Source organism: Andrographis paniculata, unplaced genomic scaffold (genome assembly GCF_009805555.1).
Source record: "Andrographis paniculata isolate CXL003 unplaced genomic scaffold, ASM980555v1 Contig11END, whole genome shotgun sequence".
In the NCBI taxonomy this organism is placed as follows: domain Eukaryota; kingdom Viridiplantae; phylum Streptophyta; class Magnoliopsida; order Lamiales; family Acanthaceae; genus Andrographis; species Andrographis paniculata.
Window position 1 is genome coordinate 4,311,621 of NW_026137391.1, and position 18,899 is coordinate 4,330,519.

Genomic DNA, 18,899 nt, shown 5'->3' on the forward strand with positions numbered 1-18,899 from the left:
TGCAATCACCCCAACTCAAATTACTAAAAGATTAAGTAGTAATGCCCAGACAGACCCGTTCCTAACTTTTTTAAGGCCTAGGATAAAATTAAAATAGTGCGCCCTTAAATATATATTTTTATATTAATATAATAATAAAAATTAATTTTATAAATATTTTAAAAATTAACTTTAGTTTTAAAATTAAAATTTTATATATTAATAAAAGATCAAAATAATTAATGTGACATTTTAAACATAAACTTCATTTTTAGTATAATCTAAAAGCAAAAAATATTTGTTTGATTTAATATTTTCTAAATATTTTTTTTTATGAATAATAAAATTTTAAAAGATCATCCAATCAAAAGTGATTTCTTAATTTATAGAATTTACAGTTTTCAAAATATTACCACAAAAATAAAAATATAATTATAAAAATTTAAATATATACTCATGAAAATAAAGATAACAAAAATATACATATGTTTCTCTATCATATCTTCATAATTTTACTTAGCTCACAATAAAATATAATATAAAGTTATAAAACTAAACTCTAAACATATCTATTAAAACATACGTATAAGCACATAATTAATAAAATTAATTTAAAAATAAATTAGTATTAAAATAATTTATTTAAAAAATAAATACAAAATAATTATTTTACTTAAAAAAAACTGTATTTTATATACAACTTACTAATATTAATATACATATATATTATTTGGGGCTACTTGGCCCCTTTGTGAAAAATGAGCCTTGGCCCAAGGCCGAGCTTTGCTACAAGTCTAACTCCTCACATAGTTAATATGAAGGTCACTCTCGAGTCTTAAAAATTTAGCAACATATAAAAAACTAATTTTCTCGGTGCATTTTACTTTGAAAATTTGCTTTAGTGTTCTTACAAGGCTTACATAATCACATCACTACTTTAAAAAATGCATTATATTTCATAGATTTATACATGCAACTAGGCATAAAGATTTGTCCCTGCTTCTTGCTAATAATGAGGATGATAGCTTCAATCCAACTCTTGATAACGAAAGCATTCAAAAAAGCCCCGCCAAGAAAAGCCAAACTAGTACAAGGTAGGCCAGCAACTAAAAAAGGCAAATATCCAACTTCTATTTTCTACTTGCAGACTCAACAACCAAGAGGAAACATTAGTATGAAATACGAGTCCTTCCCAAACACCCTGTAAGACTTGACGTTCGAAAGAGAATGCACATTATTAACATGAGTAGTCTATTCAATTTATTTAACCTCTAATCAACTTCAAATGATCTAATACTAGCTCATCCACACATAGGATTTGGCCAAAAAACGGCCCAACTTCGGGGTATCACATCCTCTCCGACTTTATAATGCAACGTCTATGTTGCACCCAATAATCGTCAACTGGTAGGCCCCTCAACAGTCAGGTCAACGACTATGGACTGACGCAGGTCAACTCTAATACCAACTGTGACACCCTGGCTCGCAAACCATGCAAGACCGGGCATTTCAGGATCGAAAAGTGGCCCCATAAGTCAACACGAGTCAATCCGGCGTGCTTCTGTCCTTTCTTTCCTCACTTATGTGCACTCTCAGAGGAAAAACTAAGAAAATTTGCACGTCTATTATCAAAACACCACATTTAGGGCTTTTATACCATTTTATTTCTAAAAATACATAAAATATTTAGCAAAATAATTTCTTCAAGAATTTTAGCCAAAAAGCCTATAATATTAAGGAGCTATACTTAATCGAGTTTCAAGCAATCGGAGGGAAAGATCTCAAACCCGTTGTTTCAAAAGATTAACTATTAACAAATGAAATTAAACCAAATGAGTATTATACCACCAAAAAAACTTCAAATAACACAAACAAACAAAAATGGAAGGACACACCTAAGTTTCAACGGACGCTTTCGAACCAAATCAAAGAGGGTTGCAGGCCTACAGTTGTTTATGGGCAACCTCAACCAGACGATAGTGGAGCAGTGGGAGACACGAAGCCTGAGCAGTGGCGTACTCGCTGAACAGGCGGTTGGGCTTTTTTGTTCTTTAGACATTTACACCAGCGGGCGGCGGCAACTGTGAAGAAGAAGAAAGAGGACGAAAGAAAAGAAAGGATTGGGGAGGAAAGAAAAAGATAAAAACCGGTGGGCACGGCTGTCGTGGATCTGAAAAATTAGAATGAAGAAGAAGAAAATCAAAGAAGAAGAAGAATTGTCAAAGAAGAAGAACACTTAGGGGGTGTTTGTTTAGGGGTTTGGATTTTGAGTTGAGATTTTAATAGTAAAAATTTTGAATTTGAATAGTTGTATGATGTGATATAATTATGATGTGATATGAAGAAGAAGAAAATCAAAGAAGAAGAAGAATGAAGAAGAAGAATTGTCAAAGAAGAAGAACACTTGTGTGTTTGTTTAGGGGTTTGGATTTTGAGTTGAGATTTGAATAGTAAAAATTTTGAATTTGAATAGTTGTATGATGTGATATAATTAGGTGTTGATGTGATGTTTTGAATGTAAAATTGATTTTTAGTATAATATAAAAAATAAAAAATATGTGTTTGATTTGATATTTTTTGGGGGGAAAAAATGAGATAAATAGTGAAAATCTAATCCAATCCCCAAAACAAACACACGAAGCAGCAGGACGGCGCTGGCGCTTAGGGCTTTTTAGTTTTGATAATTTTATTTTCAGATATACGTTATTAATTTTAATTTTAAATATATCAATTATTTTAATTAAACTTTTATATATTAATTTTAATTTTAAAAATACATTCATTATTCTAATTTTAATTATTAATTTTAATTTTAAATACACCTATTATTTTGATTTTAATTTTATTTTTAAATACTCATTATTTTAAGAGGGACTTTGATTTAAATCTCTACGAGGTAAATAGCATTTAAGTTCAGTCCCTTCAAGCTATTTTAAGGCACTGCACTCCCTACTTTTGTAAAATATTTACAGATAGCTCCCTACTACACATTTTGCCCCTAAAATGATGTCTATTTGTAACTAATGTATTATGTACTTACGTTGCGTTTATGTAAACCTACATTCTTTATTTACATTCTTCATTTTGCCCCTTGGTTTATTATTTATATACTATAGTTGGTTACAAAAATAACAGAATTTAAAAATACACAATCTCAATCTTTTTTTTGTTCAGAAAATTTTCACCTTCCACTTTTAGGTTGTCGTCTCCAACTTCCATTCTTGAAATCATCACCGCCACTGCATTGAAAATTTTTTGGATCAAAGACCAACCGAGAGGATAAAACAAAGGTGCACAATCTTCTCGAAATGTAGAAAAGAGTTTCTCTCCGAAATGAAGTTTAAGAATTAAGTTAATTTTTTTTGTGTTTGGTATCGATATTTTAGTTATGTACTTTCAAATGCCAACCGAGCTTACTTCGACATTGTAACTCATCATCGTTTCAAATATAGGTTATTTTGATTTGTTTTAAATTGAAAATAACCTTATTGTATATAGAAGTGTCTTCATTATCATACTGTTAGGTTTAGTTTTATAGTAAAACAGTTGCAGTATGAGGTGGGTGGAGTGATAACTAAAATTTGTATGTTGTAATTTGTACAAGTTCACAGGGAATTTATATTCAAAAATCAGTGGGCTAATGTTTATAGAAAAGCGGTCAGATATATTAATATTTGTGGTTGTAGACCCTGAGTAGTTATCACAATTATTTATACTCTTTTTACTGGTGAGTTTCCAAGTCGAACACAAGGATTTTAAGTCATGAATTTCAAAAGGTGAAGATCTTGAAAAAACGACGAAAATTGCAGTAAGGGATCCGCTTTGCAGCGGATCTAAATTTCTAATCTATTAAAAGCGGTAAGTAAAGCGGAAAAAGAGGGTGAGCGGAAGCGAGCGAAGCGAGGGCGTAAAATGAAGTGCCAGCGGTAACTAGGTGATCGAGACATGAGCGGAGCGGAAACCGAGTGAACGGGACATGGATGATTGGCGATTACCGAGTGATCGGGACATGAACGAATGACACAATTGTTTATATGTATATATAAGTAGGTGACAGAGAGTGAAGGAGAGGTGTTGTGTCTGACTTTTGCGTTACCAAATAGATAGATTTCCCTGGATGTAATGAACGAGTGGTGTAAGTGTGTTAACGAAGATAGATGTATATTACGGAAACGGTTACAGGGAGATGATGTAAGTATCTAAACTGAATTGTAAAGAAAACATAACACTGAAATTTGACCTTAAGGGATTTACAACAAGACTTCAATGACACCCAGAATTGGAACATTATAAGAAAGAAACCCTATTGTCACTAGGAATCTCTGTGACCTAATAGACCACCGTCTATGCCCCATTAATTATCCCAACTTCTGCCTCATTAGTGGCTTTACCCTTCTGTTACCTCTTTTTAATCAAAATTGAATTCAGAACAGTAGTTAAGCAGGTCGACAAGGCTCCCGCGTACTTAACTACATTGAACTACCTTGGGACCACTTTTGGCGCAAAACAAGGTTTAGATTAATCAATTCTTCTCGTGCTCTAAACTAGTGAGATGAAGTTCTTTAAATTCAAAGTTTATATAAGTATGGATAAAGTGTGGAAGGAATGAAAATAAAGAACTGAATGATATTTCATTAATTACTACTAAAGTTGAAAAAACTAGAACTACAAAGCTGTAATTGAAAGTAGTAATCTAATCTAAGAAAGCGGTAGAGACTTGGCTAAGGGAGAAGGGAAATCCGTACTCCCTTGGCCATTCTTATGGAGAACTCCCTTACAGAGTTGGAGCTCTCGGAGACAGGAAGACAACTGGACTGCGCGGAAGTAAATGCTAAAATACTTCAAAAAATTGAAGTTATTTACATAGAGATATCTAGCCCTATTTATAGTAGGTGAAATGGGATGGTTGCAAGCAGTTACTGGGCGGTTCCAACCGCTGGGAAGTTAGGCGGTTGCTGGTAGTTATTCTGTTGAAGTAGTTGCTGGCCATAACTCACAGGGCGCCCGCTTCACTTGCGTTGAATTGTAAACACACAGATCTTCCTCGCTTGCCGGGAAGTTGGAGGGCATCAGTGCAGCTTGGCTCACTTGTGCTGGCTGGTATTGAAATGGCTGTACCGCTGCAGTTGGAACACTTAGTTGAAATCTGGTGACATTCTACATTGGCGTCTGAGCTATCGCTTGCAAGCGGGAGAGGCTATCGCTTGTGAGCGGTGGAAGCTACCGCTTGCCTCTCGTGCCTTAGTCTTTTTCAGGGGATGCTTTGGGCGCTTGCGAGCGGAGGTGGCTACCGCTTGTGGTGCATGCCTTAGCTTTTTTGGCATCAGACTACCGCTTAAAAAGGGGCAAAAATCGTTAATAATCTCAACAACGAACTCTGGATCATGCCAAGCGATATAGATCCATAATGTATGCCATTAACGGGTTATTATGGTGGTTTTTATATAGAAATTTGAGTAATACACATTTTTGTTAAGCTAAGAATATGCTCATATTTGGAGTCATCAAACCTCCTCACACTAAACCTTTGTTCATCCTCGAACAAACTGAATTTAAGGATCAAAGAGTTATTCTGTTCACTACAATCAAGAATTGGTAACAATCAGTGCCATGATTGGGAGCAATGTGAACCTCAAATAGAAACAAATGAGCCATAAGTATTCAGCTTGCCATTTGATTTAACACGATTCGAGTTATCCCGGTATCGTCTACTTTGTTTGCTTGGCAGGGAATATTTTTTTGATCAAGGAAACCTTCGGCCGAAGGGTACGGAGAATCATTTTTTTTTGGATCAAGAGTTTCAAACAAACATTGTGTCTGCTCAAGATCTTATTTGATTCTCACGCACCTAGGCCTTTTCAGTTCCTTTTTAATGATAGGTCCTCCCTGCTTCGCTCACATTGTGTCTTAAACAATATTTAAGGATATCTCTTTTCAAGTTATTTCTTATGAACAAATTCGAAAACATAGGTCCGCTTGCCCTACTGAGTATGGAAAAGTTTGAAACGAAGGGGGCACTAATCTTCACAAGTCTTATTCGCTGTTACTTAGTCTAACGCTAATGTTCGAGTTATAGTGAAGTTCGAGGGACAATTACTTGGTCTGATGTGTTTAAGTCATCTAACTCTACTCTAAAACATATCACAGAGTTAAATCAGTAGGATATTACGGGCATTTCAAATATGAAAACATACTTCAGATTATGTTAGGCATACAGTAAAGAAAAATGTCAATTTGTTACCAAAATTGTTATTTCGTTGATCAATGTTATATACAACCCTTGCCATTTCTAAGTTATGTACATGGGGGAGGACCTTCCTTCATTTTCTCTTCTCGCTCGAAGGTCCTCGCCCTTGAGGAAGGTTTGGAGATATTTGCCGCACTAGGTCTTCCATTCTCTGGAGACTTCTAGCTGTGTCAAGCTGTTGTTCCATAAGTATGGCATTTTGTTGGGTGATTGCTGCGAGTGCTTTCAAAATTTCTATCAGCGATGCACCCATGCTTGCAGCTTGAGTCTCCAGCACTTCAACCCGTGCTTCTAGTGCGGCACTCGCCTTCTTGCCAGTGGCCAGTTCCCCAGCCAAATTCCTTTGCATAAGTGTCGATCAATGTCTGGGTCATCAAGTATTGGCTGAGTATGGCTGAGTCGAGTTCCTCCAGTCTTCTCTCAATGTTTTTAGGTGTTGAGCGAGGAGCTGATATACCTGCTCCTTCCGCTGCTGGTGACTGTCTCTCGGACTCAGCCGAACTGATCTCCACTGGCTCTTCTTTCTTTTGGAAATCGGGTACTGGTTCAGGGGTGACCTCCCCGAGCTCTGCCTTCTTTCGCTCTAGGTATCTTCTGAACCACAGCTGGAGTTGGGTCAGCGGCTTCCAATATTTGAGCAACTTGACCAGCACCTTCATCTTCCTCTTCTTCTGTCGCTCGAGCTGCCGCAGTTGTTCGAGGCATTGTATTTCGGCGAATAGCTGAGCTTGTTTCTCTTGGAACTTCTTTTCCTCTTCATCCTCCTCCTCATCGATGATTATTTTATCTTATTTGGCTGAGGCCGGAGTCAGAGTTTCTGCAGGTGTCCTAGTCATGGTTGGTGTTCTTGGGCTGCGTGGGAACACTTGCAGAAGTGGAAGATTTGAAATTACTGCCTCCACCTCTTCGGCTTCATTGGCAGCTTCAGCAGTTGTGGCAGCGGAGACCTCGGTGGGATATTCCTTGTAAGACTCTTCTGTGACGTTGATCCCGCCGATGGTTTCTTCTGTGAGCACAGTCTCCCGCTCCTCCTCTGGTCCAGAAGCAGTAGGCTCTACCACTCCCGACTGGTTAACGGGTTCGGTTTCATTGCCTGTTCCAGCAGCAGTTGGCTCGCCTGCCCCCTGCTGGTCGAAGGGAACAGGTTCATTGCCAAGCGGACTAGGCGGCTCGGGTGACACCTCCTTTGTCGCTGGTCTTAGTGGTGAAGGTCTTTCGGGTTGAGCGGTGGGTTCTCTGATAGCGATCCCCTTCCGTAGTCTGGAAAGAGGGATCGTGTCCTCACTTGCTTCCACATCCACCGCTTTCCCCTTCCCTTTTTCATGCCCTGTCGCTCGCCGATGGGGTGTTGGATTTTTTCGGAGTGCTTCCTTGACCCTCGGCTTCTTGACACGCGCTGGAGCAGGATCTTCCTTTTTCTTTGACATCTTCTCACCAGCGGCCACCTTCGGCGCTTTTCCCCCCTTATCACTCCTGGCCAATTCTGCCCCAAAAAGATCCTCCTCTATCTCCCGAGCGAAGTGGAGGGCTTCCTCCTCCTTATCGACGGGAATTTCATTGGAGATTGTTCTCTTAGAATCAGGTTCGGCAGTGGCCTCTTCTGGGTCCACCTGGGGTGTCACCTCATCTCTTATTATTCCCCCCCCACAACCTTCATCTTCCTTTTTGGTGGAGGGGGCGCTGCTGCTTGAGCCTTCCTCTTTTTCTGCTTGGGGATAAGAGTAAACTCCCTGGACTCCAACCATAATTTGTGAAAGGCCACCGGAAACAACAGCTTCATTTAAAGTTCTGGGGCTGGAGTGGGCAGATCGACGCCCGTGCATCGGCATAGCTCTGTGATTAAGGTCCCGTGACCAAGAGTTCTATCTCAATTTCTTCTATCCCAAATGTCTATGCCGATGATTGCGCCCAAATCCACGTCAGCAGTCTCCTCCAATATCGAGCGCAGGGCAAGGAGAAAGTCAGGGCGAATGTCAGTGGTGTGTGTGGTGATCATTACTCTGCTCAGCGCCCACTTCACTCATTCCTTCTTCTCTTCGTCTACCGACCCAAACTTCAAGTTCCTCTTTTCATATGCAGAGGCGATGGTGAAGGTCCTATAAAGCGTCTGCAGCTCAAGCGAGCTGCAGGTCTCTGTTGCTCTTAGCTTGTCTCGCATCTCCTGGGTGGGATAGTGGTATTCCCAACCTAGGAGTCGGTTGATCTTCCTGGCTGAGCAGTCTACCCATCTTCCTCTGATGTATACGTTCCGTAGACTTTCAGCCTGGTTCAGATTTACAAGAATTCCCTTACCAGCGAAACATCCATTGGATCACTGGGATTCTTGATCAACCATGACAGGCCTTGCTCCTCCAGCCAGTCAGCGAGCGGGCCTGTGATCTTTTTGGGGTCAAATCCTCTCTCGTAGAGGATCCCCATCGCCTTCATCTTTTCGTAGGCCGCTGCTGCCTCAATGTTGACGAAGTGGAGGCCATCGAATTGTTTGGACCTCAACACATCCTTGGCAGCATCTGCTGCGTTCTTCTTGGAGGTGTCGCTCCTGAACGCCTTCATTCTCCTAGGTGGTGCCTCATGGCAGACAAGTTTGTCCTTAAGCTCCTTCAGCTGGTACTCCCTCAGCTCTTCGTAATCCAACCACCAGTCGCTCACCGGATACCTCTGCTCTGTTTCCTCTGTATACTCAAATCTAAGGTAGTCCTCCGGGAACTCTGGGATAAAAATTCTGAAGGGAAGTGACTTCAGCTGCCTAAGCTTCCCCCAGTCTTCGGTTAATTCTAACACCCTTCTCCTCTGATAGTATGCCTCAGGCGGCGCTGGCTCCACCAATTCAGCCCCTGAGGTTGTTGTTACCACTCTTCGACCGTCTGTGGATTTGATCGTTTGGACTCTCTTTTCAATCTTTTCCTCAACCTTCTCGAATTCCTTCCTTAACGCTTCTCGCTTAACTGGATCTATTTTGTCAACCTTTCCTGATCTTAGGGAGTTATTGTTTAATATAAAAAATTTATGAATCCTGCCTAACTATTTTAAAATGAATCCTGCCTTACTATGTATAGGCAATCATTTCAACAATCTCAGTGATTTTAACCCTAGTTCTTCCTCCTCACAATGAAACAGAACACTACTGTGAGTGTTACGTTGTGAAAAAGGGAAAAAATCACAGAAAAATATATAACATACAAATTATTGTAAAATTGATCCGTAGAAAGCAAGTATATCAGTTATTGTATCTAAATCTAGTAAATAATAGACCTAGATTCACATAAATCAAACGTATAAACATTTTTGCAAAAATGAAGAACAGACAGTTAACACAAAAATAATTTGTGATTATGTGTTATTGACCATTTAACCAGAGAAAATCAACCATGAAATCGAGTTTATGGACTAAGTTTAACCTAGATCTTACCTTAGATGAAGTTATTATTGGTTGAATAGTCGAGATTTTGAAAAATTTTGGTGTGGAGAATTGGCGGTTACTAAAGCGTCTTGAGGAAGTTACTGTAGGGCAAAAGTGGAAAATGACTGTTGACTGGGGGGCAAGCCGAGCGCTGCCTAGTCCATTATATTTACTTATAAAGGTATAAAGGTGGGTTTTTCAGGGCGGGTGAGCGGGTAAAGCAACACTTCTATTTACCTAAGGGTGACACTCAAACGGTGGCGGAAGCGGTACTGGGTGAGCGATCCAGCTTTCCCAGTATGTATCAGGGTGAGACAAGCGAAGCGATGGGAGGCTTGGGTTAGACTTAGGTTAGAAGTTAAAATTCTAACATCAAACTATTCCTAAAAACCAATAATCCTAACTATTTAAAGCGATAATACTATTCTAATGAAAATGATAACAAAAGCTGTAAACATAAACTATGAAAACGATAAAAAAAACTGTAAATTCTAACTATGAAAGCGGTAAATTCTAACTAGGAAAGCGATAAAAGAAAGCTATAAAATTGACGGATATAATATTAGGCTTTTGGATTCTTTTTGTAACTCTACCACCGAACGAGCTTCTGAACCTCCACCAGATTAATATTTGCATTGGCCTGCTACAAAATAGGCCATTCGATATAAGGTTTCAGCCTCGCTCCATTGACAAGGAAGGAATCGCTTTCTCTAAGGTTATCCACATTGCTGATCCTTATGGCTCCACTTGGTAGCACTTTTCTGACAATATAAGGCCCAGTCCACCTTGATTTCAATTTCCCTGGGAATAAGTGGAGCCTAGTGTCGTATAAAAGAACCTTGGATCCCTCAACGAATTCTTTCTTCTTCAACTTCCTGTCATAATAGAATTTTATCCTTTCCTTGTAGAGTTTTGCGCTTTCATATGCAAGATATCGGAATTCAGTCAGATCGAGCAATCTTTTGGCGTGCTTCTCCTTCACGGGGAGAAGATCAATACTTAGATACTTGATGGCCCAATACGTGCGATGCTCGAGTTCCAGAGGTAGATGGCAGGCTTTTCCATACACAAGCCGGTATGGGGACATTCCAATTAGAGTTTTGAAGGCTGTTCTATATGTCCACAGCACATCATCCAATTTCTCTGCCTAATTTTTTTGACTTTTATTTACTGTGGTCTGGAGGATATGTTTGATTTCTCAATTCGAAACTTCCACCTGACCGTTCGCTTGTGGATGATAGGGGGTAGTCAGATGCTGACGAACACCATATTGTTGAAGGCAGGATTGCAGCGCCTTATTCACAAAATGGGTGCCTTCATCGCTAATTATCGTTCTTGGAACCCTGAACCTTGGGAATATAGTATATTTCAGGAAGCGGATCACAGATCGAGCATCATTAGTAAGGAGCGCCTGCACTTCAACCCACTTGCTCACGTAGTCCATCGCCACCAGGATGTATAATTTCCCATTTGAATTCGGAAAGGGTCCCATAAAGTCTATCCCCCATACATAAAAAATATCCACAAACAAGACTCCAGTTTGGGGCATCTCATCTCTCTTCGAGATAGATCCCAATCTTTCACATTTGTCGCAAGATTTGGCAAAGGAATCTGCATCTTTCTGTAGGGTAGGCCAAAAAAAGCCTGACTGTAAAACTTTGGCCACTGTGCGCAGGCCAACGAAATGCCCTCCTACATGGGACCCATGACATTCATTTAAGATCAGCGGTATCTTAGATTCTGCTACACAGCGGCGGATTATCCCATCTGAGCCAATATTAAACGAATATGATTCATCCCAAAAATAATCCTTTGCCAAACTGAGCAATCTCTTCTTTTCCCGTTGTACAATATGTGCTGGAAATTGTCCTGTAGTTAGGAAATTGGCCAGGTCAGCAAACCATGGCTCCTTCGCTTGCACCAGGAACAATTTCTCGTTTGGGAATTGTTCGTTGATACCAGGAGATATGTCCTTTTCTTGCCTCAACCTACTGAGGTGATCTGCCACATGATTTTCTTTCCCTTTCTTATCCTTGATCTCAATATCAAATTCTTGGAGCAACAACACCCATCTGATCAACCGGGCCTTCGTCTCCTTCTTCTCCATCAAGTATTTGATAGTTGCATGGTCAGTGTGAACGATGGTCTTGCTTCCGATAAGATACTGTCTGAACTTCTCGAAAGCGAAGACAATAGCTAGCAGCTCCTTCTCGGTTGTAGTGTAATTATTTTGAGCAGAATCCAGCGATTTGCTTGCATAGTAGATAACATTCAACTTGGACTCCACCCTTTGTCCTAATACAGCGCCGACGGCATAGTCGCTTGCATCCGTCATCAACTCGAATGGCTCGCTCCACACTGGTGCCGAAATTATAGGAGCGGAGGTCAACTTCTCCTTCAAGACAAGAAAAGCCTCATCACACTCGCTTGACCAATGAAAATGAGAATCTTTGCATAGGAATGTGGTTAGCGGTTGTGTGATTTGACTGAAGCCCTTGATGAAACGATGGTAGAACCCTGCGTGTCCCATGAAACTTCATACTTTTTTCTCATTCGAGGGCGCTGGCATTTTTTTGATTACACTAACCTTCGATCTATCTACCTCAATACCAGCAGATGAGATCTTATGGCCCAAGACAATTCCTTCATTCACTATGAGATGACACTTCTCCCAGTTCAGCAGGAGATCAATCTCGATGCAGCGGAGCACTTTTTCTAGGTTATTTAGGCATCTGGAAAATGTCTTGCCATAAACCGAGAAGTCATCCATGAATACTTCTATACATGAATCCATGAGGTCACTGAAGATATGGTACATACACCGCTGGAAGGTGGCCGGGGCGTTGCAGAGCCCGAACAACATTCTTCTGTAAGCAAACGTCCCATATGGACAAGTGAATGTGGTTTTCTCACAGTCCTCCGGCTTGATGGGAATTTGGTGGTAGCCTGAGTAGCCATCAAGAAATAGTATTATTCGTGTCCTGCGAGCTTCTCAAGGCATTGATCAAGGAAGGGAAGCGGGAAATGATCTTTCTTCGTGGCTGCTTTCAATCTTCTGTAATCAATGTAGACCCTTCATCCAGTGACAGGTCTTGTCATGAAGACCCCCCTCTCGTCGCTTGTTTGTTCAACAAAGCCTCTTTTCTTGGGAACCACCTGGGTTGGGCTGACCCACTGGCTCTCACTGATAGGGTATATGATTCCTACATCAAACAACTTGATCACCTCTTTCTTTACTACTTCTTGCATATTCTCGTTCAATCGCCGTTGAGGCTGTCTGCATGGCTTGGTGTTAGCTTCCAGTCTAATATGGTGCATGCACACCGCTGGGCTGATTCCTTTGATGTCTGTAATCTTCCATGCAAACGCCGCTTTCCTTATTTTGAGAAGTGAGACGAGCTGAGCCTCTTGGTCCGGCAACAGTGAGGCGGAGATTATCAGCGGGTAACTCTCCTCCGGGCCAAGGAATATGTACTTGAGGTGCTCAGGTAATTTCTTCAGCTTGTCCTTTATGTTGGTGTCGCTTGCTGATTCTCTCGTGGCTCGTTCAATGGACTCAGTGGGTGTTGACATTTCATCGCTTGTCTCACATGAGTCCTCTTCAACTTCCAGCTCAAGCGACCTATTATCTGAAATTACTTCCAGATTTTCAAGTGTTATATAGTTTTCAAAAGTTGATAATTCATTTAACTTATTAATAAAATCACAGTTTTCTTCCTGAGGTTGGCGTAGTGCTTGGTTCATGAAAAATGTGACTTTATCGCCACCGAAGCTCAATGAGATTTCGCTTTGGGCGACATTTATAGTGGCTCGAACGGTGGCTAGAAAAGGTCTCCCTAGAATGATTGGAATTTTGCAATCTTTGCTCATTTCCATAATAACGAAATCTGCAGGGAAAATAAATTTGTTTACTTGCACGAGTACATCACGAATAATTTCTTTAGGAAGTCTTATTTATTTATCGGCAAGCTGAATTACAGTTCTGCATGCTTCTAATTCATAAAGCCCTAATTTAGAGAAAAATGAGAAGGGCATAAGATTGATACTTGCTCCTAAATCACACAATGCCCTAATTGACTCTAAATTTCCTATTGTACAGATAATAATAAAACTCCCAGGATCGCTGAGTTTCTTTGGGAGGTCCTCCTTAAATATGGCGCTGCACACACTCTCCAGCTGCACTGCTGCCGCTTCATCAGGAAATGCCCGCTTGCGATTGGTTATATCTTTAATAAACTTAGCGTAATGTGATATCTGTGACAAAGCATCAACAAACGGTATAGTAATTTGAAGACTACGGAAAGTATGTACAAACTTATCAAATTCCTTGGAATTGTCCTTCTTCCCAAGTCGTGCCGGAAAGGGGGCTCCAGCCAAGGGCTGAGCGGGACCCTTTTCCTTCGGTTCAGGCACCTGAGCAGCTGGTATCGCTCGTGGTTGGGATGGACCCTCTTCCTCAGCTGAAATCTGTATAATTTCATCATGCATAGGCATGCTAGCAACAATAGGGGTAGGAGGAGTATTAATACCTCTGTCTGGCAGCGGTGGTGATTGCGTCCGCTTCCCACCCCTTATTTTGATGGCCATTGCTTGGTTCGGGACAGTCTCGACTGTCCCAGGCAACGTTCCTTTCAGCTTCAGGTTTATAGCTTCAGCTATCTGCCCAACTTGAATTTCCAGCATTTTAATCGAGGCAGATGTGTTTCTTTGGAATTCCTGATTTGCGCGCTCTGTGTTCCTTCAGACTCAGCGGTGCCTGGGCCGCTGTGGGAGGTTAGGAAAATGCAGGTGCCTGCTGTAGAAAGTGGGGGGCTTGAAAATATTGTTGTTGATGTGGATAAAATGCCCCTTGATGATATTGTTGCGCAACGAACTGTTGTGGCCTTTGAAATTGTTGCTGAGGACGCGGTCTAGCGGGGCCTTGAGCCTGCCCCTTATGGAACTGTTGGAATTGAGGGGCATTCCTACCAGCCATATAATAAACCTCCGCTGGGTTCTGAGCCTCTTCAACCGAGCACTCAGCAACCTGCGGACCTTGGTGGTCTATAAAGGCGTTTTCCTCAGCTTCCGCAACCTCATGCAGCGCCTGTTTCCCTTTAGTACGCAGGTTTTGCCTCATGAGCTTAGACAACTCTTTGACTTGGATAGACAGACTGTCTATCCGTGCATCGTGAGAAACGAAAGTAGAAACCTGGTACAGACCCCTCGATGGCTCGGGCCTGTTGGTCTCTGGCCAACTAGTCTGATTGGCCGCCATCTTCTCAATCAAAGCCCTCGCTTCTGAGGCACAACGCCCCATCAACGAGCTTCCTACCACTGCATCAATCGACATCCTTAGTTCAGGAGTGATTCCTGAGTAAAATATTTGAAGCTCCATGAAGTCCGGAATTTCATGATAAGGACAGTTATGGAGCAATTGTTTATATCGGCTCCAGGCTTTGGGAAGGGTCTCGTCATTCGCCATCTTGAAAGTTAGTATTTCATTCCTCTGGCGAATGGTCTTTGATACAAGATGGTATTTGCTCACGAAGGCCTACGCTGCTTCCTTGAAAGAGACAAGAATGGGATAAAGATTATCGAACCATTTCTTGGCTTCTCTTGTTAAAGAAAATGGAAACAGAATAAGTTTTGCAGCGTCCTTCGTGATGCCGTATGATTTGGAGGTGACAACGATCTTGTTGAAGTTCTGAAGATGCTCATACGGGCTTTCATTGAGTAGCCCATGAAATTGGCTCTGGCTCGTCAGGCTAACGAGCGCTGGTTTCACCTCATAATGGCCAAAGCCTCTGGGCACAAAACTAGTAATTAGTGTATTATCCAGAAGGGACTGGTAATGAACGTCCGTGGGGACTTCAACAAGCGGGCATTCAGGAGCCTTGTGTCCCTCAGCCCTCTGGTTAGGCTCAGCAGTAGGTGGTGGGGGAGTGATGGCAGCGGGAGTCGCAGCAGTGTTGGCAACTTGAGCCGCTTGGGAAGCGATAAACTCCCCCTGCGCAGTCTGAGCCTTCTCCACTTAAGCGAGGTGCCCTTGCAGCCCCGCCATTCCCTGCTGGATACTACTGAGGGCTCTCATGAGCTGCTCCTCAGTAGGTGTCAGCGCGTGAGGAATGACAGTGGGGACTACAGTGGGGATATGGAGCGGCACCTCCTGCAAAGATGCAGATGTGGCAAAATTTGATGAGGTCCCAGTGGTAGTCTGGAAAGCTCGGACGACAGTAGAAGGAGCGGTGGCATTTCCTTGGTTAGCCATGAGTTTTTTTCGTACTTGCTCTCGGAACAGACGTCTCTGTGATCGAGCGGAAGGAGTAGGACTCGTGGGACGCTGAAAATGCTTCAGACCCCTACATAATAATAGCCACACCAAATAAAAAGTTAGTAAAAGTGCAAAACACAATTACGAAGATTTATAGAGTAAATTATGGCGCTTCAAAAGATCTCAACCAAGATACTTTTCATGAGTTTAAAATCCCCGGCAACGGCGCCAAATTATGATAACTAAAATTTGTATGTTGTAATTTGTACAAGTTCACAGGGAATTTATATTCGAAAATCAGTGAGCTAATGTTTTATAGAAAAGCGGTCAGATATAGCAATATTTGTGGTTGTAGACCCTGAGTAGTTATCACAATTATTTATACTCTTTTTACTGGTGAGTTTCCAGGTCGAACACAAGGATTTTAAGTCATGAATTTCAAAAGGTGAAGATCTTGAGAGAACGACAAAAATTGCAGTAAGGGATCTGCTTTGCAGCGGATCTAAATTTCTAATCTATTTAAAGCGGTAAGTAAAGCGGAAAAAGGGGGTGAGCGGAAGCGAGCGAAGCGAGGGCGTAAAATGAAGTGCCAGCGATCACTTGGTTACCGCGACATGAACGGAGCGGAAACCGAGTGAATGGGACATGGATGATTGGCGATTACCGAGTGATCGAGACACGAGCGAATGGCACAATTGTTTATATGTATATATAAGTAGGTGACAGAGAGTGAAGGAGAGGTGTTGTGTCTGACTTGTGCATTACCAAATGGATAGATTTCCCTGGATGTAATGAGGGAGTGGTGCAAGTGTGTTAACGAAGATAGATGTATATTGCGGAAACGGTTAGAGGGAGATGATGTAAGTATATAAACTGAATTGTAAAGAATGCATAACACTGGAATTTGACCTTAAGGGATATACAACAAGACTTCAATAACACCCAAAATTGGAACATTATAAGAAAGAAACCCTATTGTCACTAGAAATCTCTGTGACCTAATAGATCACCGTCTATGCCCCATTAATTATCCCAACTTCTGCCTCATTAGTGGCTTTACCCTTCTGTTATCTCTTTTTAATCAAAACTGAATTCAGAACAGTAGTTAAGCAGGTCGACAAGGCTCCCGCGTACTTAACTACATTGAACTACCTTGGGACCGCTTTTGGTGCAAAACAAGGCTTAGATTAATCAATTCTTCTCGTGCTCTAAACTAGTGAGATGAAGTTCTTTAAATTCAAAGTTTATATAAGTATGGATAAAGTGTGGAAGGAATGAAAATAAAGAACTGAATGATATTTCATTAATTACTACTAAAGCTGAAAAAACTAGAACTACAAAGCTGTAATTGAAAGTAGTAATCTAATCTAAGAAAGCGGTAGAGACTTGGCCAAGGGAGGAGGGAAATCCATACTCCCTTGGCCATTCCTGTGGAGAACTCCCTTACAGGGTTGGATCTCTCGAAGACAGGAAGACAACTGGACTGCGCGGAAGTAAATGCTAAAATATTTTAAAAAATCGAAGTTATTTACATAGAGATATCTGACCCTATTTATTGTAGATGAAATCGGACGGTTGCAAACAGTTACTGGGCGGTTCCAACCGCTGGGCAGTTAGGCGGTTGTTGATAGTTATTCTGTTGAAGTAGTTGCTGACCATAACTCCCAGGGCGCCCGCTTCGCTTGCATTGAATTGTAAAGGCACAGATCTTCCTTGCTTGCCGGGAAGCTGGAGGGCATCATCGCAGCTTGGCTCGCTTGTGCTTACTGGTATTGAAATGGTTGTACCACTGCAGTTGGAACAGTTAGTTGAAATCTGGTGACATTCTGCAGTGATGGGCGTTTGAGCTATCGCTTGTAAGCGGGAGAGGCTATCGCTTGTGAGCGGTGGAAGCTACCGCTTGCCTCTCGTGACTTAGTCTTTTTCAGGGGATGCTCTGGGCGCTTGCGAGCGGAGGTGGCTACCGCTTGTGGTGCATGCTTTAGCTTTTCTGGCACCAGAATATCGCTTAAAAAAGGGCAAAAATCGTTAATAATCTCATCAACGAACTCTGGATCATGCTAAGCGATATAGATCAATAATGTATGCCATTAACGGGTTATTATGATGGTTTTTATACAAAAATTCGAGTAATACACATTTTTGTCAAGCTAAGAATATGCTCATATTTGGAGTCTTCATGGAGTTCAATTCTTTTCAAATATCGTTGGTGTCGATTTTTCATGTGACGTTTTTACGTATTGAACGTGTTTGTTGATATCTCTATCACATTATTGGTTGTTTATGTATTTATTTTGTTGATTTATGAAAATTCTGATTTTTTTCCCTATAATGCGTTAATGCCTCAAAATGCTTTTAGTTACAACAAATAATATATAATGTGTATCCTAATTTTCAATTGGTCTTCCTCTATAAGAAAGTTATATACCTATATAGTTATATCGTAAACTTGAATCGGTGTTGTATATACTCTTGCAGACTTATGTATGTGTTTTAAATATTTCTAGACCCAAGGTGAGAGCCATGATTGCGGGTCATTAGTATGTTTGTTCTCTGAGAGTTACGCTTTATGCAACACGAAATTTATCCACCTAGCAGATGAACTACCAAATTTAACGATGTCAAAACATATCGAACTAAATTTATTGTGAGGATTTATCAGGAGATCGTAGAGGTGTTGTATAGTATCATTTTTTAGATTTATATGTTAATTTTTATGCATAAATTGAGAAAAATTAAAGTTTGAAGCATATGGATTCTAATTTGGAATAGTTAGTCATTGATGTTATATTTTGCCAAGAAAATTTGAGATTCATTATAATTTCTAATTTAACATATGATATATGTGATACGCATTAAATATAAACATTAGTATTAGAGGTACGTATACACATAATTAAGATATTTGCTTTGGTGCACAAAATTTCACGGTTGGATGTAGAGAAACCCTTAAATTTGAATAATATACTTCCAATGAAGACATGTGTTCCTTATTTAACTAACTTACATACTCCTGACAC

General features: G+C 40.8%; 2 protein-coding genes across 2 annotated transcripts; both read right to left on the reverse strand.

The window, feature by feature from the left end:
* Window positions 1-7,014: 7,014 nt before the first annotated feature.
* Window positions 7,015-8,055, reverse strand: LOC127249438 (uncharacterized). The gene has a single exon (XM_051272201.1). It carries the CDS (start codon window positions 8,053-8,055, stop codon window positions 7,015-7,017), a length of 1,041 nt encoding a protein of 346 aa, XP_051128158.1.
* A 2,214-nt stretch (window positions 8,056-10,269) lies between these two features.
* On the reverse strand, window positions 10,270-10,713 carry LOC127249446 (uncharacterized). Its single transcript, XM_051272214.1, has one exon. It carries the CDS (start codon window positions 10,711-10,713, stop codon window positions 10,270-10,272), a length of 444 nt encoding a protein of 147 aa, XP_051128171.1.
* Between the last annotated feature and the right edge of the window lie 8,186 nt (window positions 10,714-18,899).

Bases quoted from the DNA above. Each gene is read 5' to 3' on its own strand.
- LOC127249438 (XM_051272201.1), bottom strand. From the start codon at position 8,055: ATGCCGATGCACGGGCGTCGATCTGCCCACTCCAGCCCCAGAACTTTA.
- LOC127249446 (XM_051272214.1), bottom strand. From the start codon at position 10,713: ATGTCCCCATACCGGCTTGTGTATGGAAAAGCCTGCCATCTACCTCTG.